General features: G+C 45.5%; 1 protein-coding gene across 1 annotated transcript; it reads right to left on the bottom strand.

Moving 5' to 3' along the window:
* Positions 1-3,427: 3,427 nt before the first annotated feature.
* LOC144119358 (3-alpha-hydroxysteroid sulfotransferase-like) lies at positions 3,428-7,309 on the bottom strand. The gene is made up of 2 exons (XM_077652000.1): positions 7,173-7,309; positions 3,428-4,512 (listed from the first exon to the last, which is right to left on the bottom strand). The coding sequence occupies exon 2, from the start codon at positions 4,481-4,483 to the stop codon at positions 3,467-3,469; it is 1,017 nt and encodes a 338-aa protein (XP_077508126.1). The 5' UTR covers positions 4,484-4,512; positions 7,173-7,309; the 3' UTR covers positions 3,428-3,466.
* Positions 7,310-10,014: the final 2,705 nt, after the last annotated feature.

Here is a 10,014-nt window from a genome sequence, read left to right as displayed (position 1 = left end):
TGGGCACCTGGCTAAGCACTGTAAGAAGTGCAAAATCACAGAAAACAGCCCTTAAAGTATCTGCACCCCTTACTTTAATCGTTGCACCTCTATCGGCCGTGGACAAGATAGGTTGACGAGGGAAACTATCGAAGCCCTCCCAATTCATTATGCTGGTTAAAAATGCGTGAGCACTCCATCCCTCTGCTTGTCGGGAAAAATAGCTCAATTTTTTGGGTGGCTTGATGAACATCTAAGTTTTTTTTGTGCCACATACAGCTGAATGATTCAATGATTCCTTGTTTGTAGTGCCTTTATTTTCTTTTATCCCCCGCAGCGTCTCAAAAGATTTTAACACTTTTAATCCCCCCTTTTTGGGCATGTTTTTAAAGCTTTTACCTTCTTCATATTTTATGTATTCATTTGTAGGTTCCCCTCGGTGTCCTTCATGGTTTTAAGGCATTATCCGCCCTTTTGGGTAATTATTAATTGGTTTTGTTTTCGTTATTGTCACCCGACCACCTTTTCGCGGCTCTTTACACCGTCTTTTTATCGCTTACTTCGTTTGTTGCTGTTCTTGAAATATTGTGACGCGACCACTCTGATTGCTGGTTATTGCTGCAGCAGCCCGGCTGCCAACCTTTTCTTGTCTTCTATTTAAGCACCTTTCCTTCAAAATAAAAATTAAGTTGTGAGTCAGCGCTCGTGTGGGTCGTTTCCTCGTGTTGTCCGCGTTTCATCGCGCTGTTTCTAAGTACAATGCATTACCAACTATACCGGAAGCCTGCTCTTCTGAACCGTATGATAACGTCACTCATCAAGTTATTTAGACTTTCTGAAATCTGCAGAACTTGGTGGTGGCATGTTCTGCTCGATACGCAGTTATTTATCCAAGAGATCACTATATATGCAGACTGAGTTCGGACCAACATCTTCACATTTCACTTCCCGTGGGGTACCACAGGGTGGAATACTTAGCCCAACGCTTTTCAATATCGACATACTTGTCGACATACTACCACAGTCGGCGCAACTCTCAGCCTATAATAATGATATTTCTTTCTTTGCATTAGGAGCTACATGAAAACAAGTTCGTGCAAGGCTCCAAAAGGTATCAAGCACTCTTACGGCCTACGTCCGCCTGTAAGGCCTGGAGATTTCTACTGAAAAATGTTCCCTTGTGGCATTTACATGCAAGAGTATGTCCCATTGCCCCGTATGTGTAAATGGCTCAACAATACTCTACGAAAGAAGCCTTCTCTTTCTTGTAGTAATCATCGATCGTAATCTAACATAGAGCCCACATGTCCGGTACATGAAAAGGCGACTGACGTCGATCGTTGACGTTCTATCCTTTCTCGGAGGGAAGTCGTTGGGAGCATCAGTGCAGTCGATGCTCCAGCTGTGCACCGCGTTATTCATAGGATTCCTTCAGTACAGTATCCCTGCACTAGGAAACTTGAGGAAAACGAACATACGGTGTCTGCAAAGTGTTCAGGCTCAAGCTCTGCAGACGTGCCTAGGATTGCCAAAATGCGCGTCTACAGCCGCAACAGTACTCATCGCCCAGGAGAATCCAGTGACTACCTATGTTACAATCGAAGCCTTAAGAGCGCGTGTTCGTCACCTCTCTCGGATTCCCGCACACCATCTTGCCAGTCTTCCTGCTAACCGGCCGCGTACATCGTTTGGGAAAATTATTGACGCCCGTCGCGACTTTCCACCATCCAAATTTACACCATGCTCTAGACCGTCCTCTCTATTATGGAGCCTGCACCAACCTCGTGTGCTTCTTTTTATACCGGAAATCACAAAGAAGGCTCATTTATCGCCGAAAGCATTAAAACAGACCACTCTATTATATTTCCATTAAAAGCACGGACACCAACTTCACGTATACACCGATGCCTCAGTGACCCCTTCCAGTTTCTTAAGCTCCGTAGTCATCACCGTAAGGACCATAATTAATAAAATAAAACATCACACCGCAGAACTTACTGCTATTAGTGTCGCCATTGAGCATATCAGTGAAGATATGCTCAATGGTGCGGACGAGGCAGCGCGAACTGCTCACCACGAGGGCGATTTTGTGTCCAGTCCCATTTCGAGAGCCTACGTAGCGGGTAGGCTTCGACCACTGGCGCGAGACATCACGCTTGCCGCGTGGAATTGAGGCCAATTTTCTAATTGGCGTTTAAAATCTTCGGACCCAGATCTGAAGCTCCGGCTTTCATCCGGCCTACCACGATGTGAAGCAACTTTGCTGGGTGGCCTGTCGCTTTGTGTAGCTTTCACCAAGCATTACTCTTAATCGGTATGGCTGATCGCCCTGCATGTGCCGCCTGCGGATGTGATGGGTCTATAGCCCACATTCTATGGTAATGTCTTGCCTACAGCGCCGAAAGGCAGTATCACTGCCGTGCGCTGGAGCGTCTAGATCTACGCCCACTGACGGAAATGAAGGTTATAGGCCACTGGCCACGGAGATCGTCGGCGGTGAAGGCCTCTAAGGCACTACTCCACTTCTTGAGAAGTTCTGGCCTGCGCGATAGCCTGTGGCTTTACCGAGCGCTTGCTGTCTTCGCAGAGCGGCTTCAAGTTGCTGCTACTCTCTTTTCACCTTCATCTTTTTATCCCCTCACCCCTTTCCCTCCGTGAAGGGTAGTAAACCGGTTATCCTTCCGGTTAACCTCCCCGCCTTTCCTCTTCTTCCTCCCTATCCTCGTCGACAAATCATTACGCTGGGTGGATACATCAATGTCAACCGTGCGAGTAGAGAACGAGCAACATAGGATGCGTCTGCGGTCTCTCTTTACCAGTTTTGACGTGGTAAAGGTGACACGAAGTACTTGTGTCGAGGACTGGGACAAAAAATCAGTGGTGCAAATGTATACTGCCGGTGCATAATCAAACACTTGGAGTAAAACCACGCATGCGCTGCAACTTCAAGCCTCTCCGGAAAACATTGTAAAATCAGCAGCGGAGGCCTGCAATCAAAGCCGCCTGGATCATCAAGTCCTGGCCAGCGAGGGACAAGCAACCCTTGAAAGACAAAGAACTCAATTCTGCAACTTAGGCAAAACTCTAAATTGAAAAATCTTCAATCTCAAAGGCACAGGGTGAAATCATCTAACCTTAATCATTCACATTATCACGATATTTTAATCACATTACACTGTTTTATTTCTGAATTGAAAGGTACCGAAAAGCAGGAAAAATCATACTGCAAGGCTAAAACCCCCCATTACAAATCTTCATACCGGCATCCGTTTGTGTAAAAGATGAAAACAAACCCCAAGAAATTGTGACTAAATCCCAGAAGACAGTTGCTTTTGAAGAATTACAGGCCGCTATACATAGTCACCAGTCTGGCACACACATAGCGATGAAAATAATATTTCTGCTCTATCGCAGTTTTCATAGAATCAGAGATGGATGGATGGAAAAACTTTATTTTCGTCAGAGAGCATGTGTGGACGATTCCGTGTCAGATGGCTATCAACCCATGGCTGACGGCGACCTGGGTGGCCCACTCCACGGCCCTGGTCTGAAGATCCTGAGACATGACATTCGCCTCCTCCCGAATGTCTTTCCACAGATCAATGAAAGAGGCTTTGTTCCCTTCCTCCTGTATTTTCTTCTCTAAGCAAGCTAGCTGTTCTGGAGTGAAATGTTCTTTCCAGCCCCCTATCTTAGCGGTTCTTACCATCGGGAACTTGTTCTTATCGCCTTCGTGTCCTCGTTTGCAAGAAAGTTTGTTGCGGTGAAAGATATTTTTCCGGGCTGGATTTTTGTTTTCTGCGAAGTCTATAATTAAAATATCTCGGGTGTACTCCGGAGATGACCACTCGATGATATTTTGCAGAAGGGTTTCGTTTGCCTCCAGGGCACTGCTGTAGCACTCGCCCAAGAAGCGGGCCAGGCGCAGAATTGTTCCCCTGGTGTTCCGCTTCATTTCTTCATACGTGACGAAGAACACATTGGGTTCGTCTTTCAAAGCGTAGCCGGAGGCTACGTGGTCGAAGTAGCTTCCGTAACCAAGGTCTGTCTCTAGGAAAGCGTCTAAGAACTCGCCGAAAGTGGCGTCTTGAAAATTCCAGATGCTCACATCGGTCATCATGTGGTAGAATGAGACACACACATCCCACGGGTTACGAGCAGCGTAGATGTTTTTATCGTGGGCCCTCATAGTCTCCAGGTGTAGCGGTAAATGCGTGAAGAACATCCTCATGGGTAGCTTAGGCTTCCAACCATCATGCTTCATGTATTCCAAGGCATGAGTGTTGCTTGTGAACTCGTCGTATGTTCTTACTGGCTCGAATCCCTTGAGGATCAGTTGCGTAATGTACTGCATCCAGTAGGTTCCGCTTTTCGGATACGTGCTCTGTATCAAATCACCTTTTTCTGCCTGGAACTTCTGGCTTTCCCGGTAGGTGTCTGGGTCTATCCAGGCGCATCGCGGCACGCCATCGACAACTCGACGAAAAGGCCTCCGAGGTGCCATGGCTAGGGGCTTCCGGATGACCTTTTGTTCTGGAAGTGAAAAACCGACTGATATATTTCATACGTTGGCCAGAAAATCATGCCCCCTGATTAGAAGTCAAGGCGGCAGGTAAAGAAAATAACCCAATTATCATAGGCAGAAGTACTTGCTGTTGGGCTAGTTGGTTCATCATAAAGTTGAATGGCGCAAGGGAACGAACACAGGAAGACACAAAGACAGAAAGAGCACCTGCTACCAACTGACTTTATTGCGGAAAACAACACCTTTATACGCCAGTCTACTATCAACACCAGTGCGTTATGTTAGCCAGGACAAGCTAACAAGAAAAAGTATATGTAAAGAAAAAGATTCCGTTTAAGCATAAAAGCCAGAGAATTGCTACTCACAGAACAAGACATGAAAAATTTACGAACATGATAAGATTAAATGACAGGATATACACATGACCATCTGACATGACAGTTCCCGGCCGGTGAGTTTGACCGACGAAGTGCTTATGCACGTGTGCCCACTTTTCTGTATGTGAAATGCTTCGATAACTTCCCTTTCAACTCGCTCTCTACCTCTGCCAATAAACTTTGCCTCGAAGCAGAATTGACATCTGAGCTAGTTGGTTGTTCATTTTCAAAAATTATATAAAGCGCACTTAGGACAACAGACAAGGGAGACCAAACAACACAAGCGCTTGTGTTGTTTGGTCTCCCTTGTCTGTTGTCCTAAGTGCGCTTTATATAATTTTTGAAAACTTTGCCTCTTCCAGCACTGGTCCGCAATCTTGAAAATCTCTGCAGTGATCAGGGAGGTTCCCCCTTTCATTGTTTTTTATTGTCCGTTTGTGTTCAATCGCTCTCTCATCGAAACAACGGCTGGACTGCCCGATGTAGACACGGCCAAACTTGAGCGTTATCTTATAGATGACTTTAGACCTGCATTCCGTATAACGCTGCCTATGCTTAATAGCGCACATCGGGGGTCGTTTGTCCATCATGGAGCATATCTTACATGGTGCTGAAAACACCACATTGACACCATAATGACCCCCTATCTCCTTGATGTAGTGTGGTATCTTGTGCAAATACGAAATCACCGCCAGAGGCCTCATATCTCGCAGCTTGCTTGCTACAGCACTGCTCGAAGAGAATTTAATCTTCTGCAGCAAGGCTTCACAAACAGCGGTTATGACAAGGCAGGGATAACCAGCGTTGTTTAATCTCTGAAGTTGCTTTTCAAAGCCAGCCTGCACACAGTTATAACATGATCATAGGAATTGAACTGCGAAAAAACTAAAAAACAAACATGGAGAGCCCAAAGTGCGACACTGATATCATCTACTGCAACACACTCTAGTTCGTTTCATCCAAGTCAAGCGCCGACCCCTACGCCATTCTTAGAAAACATATGTCCGTCATGCTGAACATGACGTACATCTGTCTAGGGGCACAAAAGAGACTTATCGGAAAACGGGGTTGCAGCCCAGTCGGCAGACAGCCGTTTCAAGTGTTATTTGCTTGACTGCATGCCAAGAATACACATGAAGCTAATAAACAATTGGACCCGCGGTTCTGCAAAAACACCTATCATGAAGGCCCTGTACTTGCTTGTCCGGGGATATCGTCGAGTAATTAATAGCTGTACACATGAAAGCGCAATGAAAGCAGTGCACATTTTAAGGAATTATTAAGCAAGGTCGCCTATTTTAGAATGCATCTCTCGAATTCTGCAGCTTCATAATTTGAGATTGTAATATGTATGCCGGTACCAGTAATAGTTTTTTCACGGTCGTACCGATGGCAATCGACGTGAGTTGCGGCTCCCAGACTAGAGATGCGGTCGCCAACAAGCTCCGTTAACCTGGTGTCACGCCTCTCATTAATCTTTCTTTCCAGGTTTTTATCTATTCATTGAACATTCCATTGCGTTGAACAGCAGCTAAATTCGACCTAAGTGCAAAAGACGCACTGAGACGTGCCAGAAGAAACTAGACGCTACACTTAGGCTGCATCTTAAGGGTACGACGCGATACCGTTAATGGGTTAATGCCCATTATATGCAGAATTAATAACTCTCTACTGTACACTCATAGATCGGCGTGGGTCTTCGTGCCCCTCTTGGCTCACTGGTTGGGTGGTTAAGGCATTGACCATTGCCCCAGCAGGTGGCTGTTTATAACACAGCCACGGTAAGGACTTGTGAGAGCAAGGTTCCTCTTGCGGAAAAACCTCCCTTCACCAATAATTAATTGAACTGCCATCTGCCAAGGTGGGCAGTTTGCTCACAACACGATCAGCAGGTTGTCATGACGTCACAACGTCAGGACACTAAGGTAGCCCACCTGCCACCTAGGTTGCTTCTGTGGAGATTTTTCGCTCACGACGCCGGGTTTTCCGCTGAACGAGGACATTGATGCTGTCGCGTTAATTAAAAATTGTGGTCATCAGTTAACAACTCGAGAAATCGGTTGCAAAAGCATTGTTTCCTTCTCTTCTCCCTCTCTGCAGTAGTCTATACTGCAAAGTAGTCATCAGTACAGTACAGTAGACTTCGTGGCTTGAATTGTGCCTGTGCTTCCTTTTGATGTGCCAATCTTTACTTCTACTCTGGCGCGAACTATTACGCAGAAAGGGACGCATCCCTGACCTATTCATTGCAGCCTAAAAAAACAGAAGATTTGAGACCAGTTAGTACTCACTGTTTCTGTGTCCGTGGGCGAAAGAATAAGGCGCTCTACTTCACACTGGATTGTGGCATCCGCATCAAATGCGCTTCACATGAAATTGGGAAAAATTCTGCGAGGTGCGGAGTACCCGAAGCGCCGTCCTTACTCAAAGGAGCTGGCCTTGGTTCGCCTGATATAGCCTTCGTTATCGGTCTTCAACGACGCGCTTCGAGGTTCTTCCAGGTCTCTTCGTCGCGGCAGAGCGAATACGTTCGCGTATGGAGGTTTGAACAAGCACACTGGTGGCCTATTCAGCATTTGTACGCATTTGTACGTGTGAGTCTTCGTTGCGCTGAATATCACGCTAATGTGCCTGAAAACCAAATAGCTCCTCAGCTATCTCCCTTAATGTACGTATTAGGGATTGTAAATTTGGCCTCTTTCATTTCGTTCGAAATAATGAGGTCAATTTTTAAAAGAGATTGAAATATTGATACAGGTTATGACCTACATGTGCAGAAGTCAATGAATATATTGTCTACGGAAGCATAGAGATAGATAATTTTATGACTGACTACTTTTTTCCTAGCGTGTAATGTGCTGGGCCAATGATATTTAGGGACGACAGAATCACTATTTTATTCCAGAACTCTTGAGCGCGGATGGCAAATTAAACTTTACTTGACCATGTATCTATAGGCATTTACACGTGTAGCAACTTATGTGCACCCGCAATAAAAGATTGTTAGCATGGCCGTAAACATTGGCGGCTGCCAGCGTCGGCTCTAATGCAATGCCCTATAGTTAGCGCTAACCGTCGTTTGTTAGAACGGAAGGCTGCTGCAGCAGTGTTTTGCAATACGGCAATGCGTTGCATGAGCTGTGGCGATTCCACCACTTTTGTCGTCATCGAGATGGCGACGGTAACATTTATCGAGCCTGCTTTAGAAAAAGCTTAAATTCATCTTCTTCTACGCAGGAGAATTAGAATCGATATATTCCGCCCAATCGAAACACACTGTGTCGTAAATCTGATAGGAACCTCTTTGCCAGCAAGAAAAAGCCCATGTTATTGCCAAACTCGTGCCATAAAAATTGTCCTGCCATATGCGACGGCTTGCCAAAGCTTTCTATCAGTTTTTACTATCCTTTTTTTTTGCTTCCTACGGAACCATCTTTTTCAGCTGCGACAGTTTCCTGCGGCGAAATTCACGTCGACACGATACCCTAAAATGCGCAACTAAGAAACATATGCAAAATTTTATATCTACTGATTATGGAACGACCGGTGTATTTATGTACGCATGCATGCATGTTTTGCTCATTTTATGGTTTTTGTTATCTCATCGATTACGCAGCAAGCTAATATTTCGCTTAAGCTACTGGTTGTCATTTGTCGAGATACTTATTCTTTCCTCCACTAGATATGTAAGCGGAGTGGTTCAAACAAAATCGCCAGTTAATTAAAACTTTTGTTAGAAATATATTTTTGTCATAATCATCTGGCCTATGCCGGCCTCGTGGCGCAAAAGTATAACGTAAAGTGCAGCCAAAATATAGAAAATTATGTTTTTTTCATGTGTACTCGTCAAAATTTCTACGCGAATCGTGCTTCTCACGGTCCCGGCGCATCGCGGATTCAGAAGCTTTCCGACGGCGGCCGCAGCACCATCTTGCTTGTGATGGTTGCAGTGGTGAATTTCCCTGCGAGAAAGCAATGGCACAAGGAGCAACAAATTAACAAGACAGAGGCATTAGGAACAATAGGATTGCTCTTCACAGCTTTCACATTTCCTGCGATAGCACAATTCCTGCGGTACTTAGAAGAGAGCCCCTGAGTTTTTAAATATTCCCTAGAGTAAAAGCTGACGCCACCGACTACGCGAGTTTCTTAAAGAGCACTTAGTCCATCCTGAGGACAGGCCGGACAGGCCGCCATTAGAATCTGAACCTGGCAATGTTTAACACTAGAACTTTAGCTAGTGAGGCTAGCCTAGCAGTGCTGTTTGAGGAACTAGCGGGAATTAAATGGGATGTGACAGGGCTTAGCGAAGTTAGGAGGACAGGTGAGGCGTATACAGTACTAAAGGATGGACACATACTGTGCTATCGCGGGTTAGAGGATAGACGAGAACTAGGTGTGGGATTCCTCCTTAATAAGGATATAGCTGGCAACGTAGAGGAGTTCTACAGTATTAACGAGAGGGTAGCAGCTATAGTAATTAGGCTGAATAGGAGGTACAAGCTGAAAGTGGTGCAGGCCTACGCACCCACATCCAGCCATGATGACCAGACCGTTGAAAGTTTCTATGAGGATGTAGAATCGGCAATGAATAAAGTAAAATCGCAGTACACTGTACTGATGGGCGACTTCAATACGAAGCTGGGCAAGAAGCATGCTGACGACCACGCGGTAGGTGACTATGGGATAGGCTCTAGAAATAGCAGGGGAGAGTTATTAGTCGAATTCGCGGATAGCAATCATTTACGGATCATGAATACCTTCTTCCGCAAACGAGAAAACAGGAAATGGTCCTGGAAGAGCCCCAATGGTGAGATTAAAAATGAAATCGACTTCATAGTATGCGCTAAACCTGGCATCATTCAGGATGTGGCCATCCTCGGAAAGGTGCGTTGTAGCGACCACAGAATGGTAAGGTCTAGAATTAGCTTAGACTTGAAGAGGGAACGGAAGAAGCTAGTGAAGAGGAAGACCATTAACGAGTTAGCCGCAAGAGGGAAAGCACAGGAGTTTAGGATAGCGCTGCAAAACCGATATTCGGCTTTAACTGAGGAAGATGATCTTGATGTTCCTTCAATGCACGACAATCCGACATCAATAATTACGGAATGCGCAGTAGAAGTAGGCGGTAGG

The sequence above is a fragment of the Amblyomma americanum genome, chromosome 2, assembly GCF_052857255.1.
Source record: "Amblyomma americanum isolate KBUSLIRL-KWMA chromosome 2, ASM5285725v1, whole genome shotgun sequence".
In the NCBI taxonomy this organism is placed as follows: domain Eukaryota; kingdom Metazoa; phylum Arthropoda; class Arachnida; order Ixodida; family Ixodidae; genus Amblyomma; species Amblyomma americanum.
This window is presented reverse-complemented; position numbering and strand designations above follow the sequence as displayed.

Excerpts from the sequence above, each read along its gene's own strand:
- LOC144119358 (XM_077652000.1), bottom strand. The coding sequence starts at position 4,483 with ATGGCACCTCGGAGGCCTTTTCGTCGAGTTGTCGATGGCGTGCCGCGA.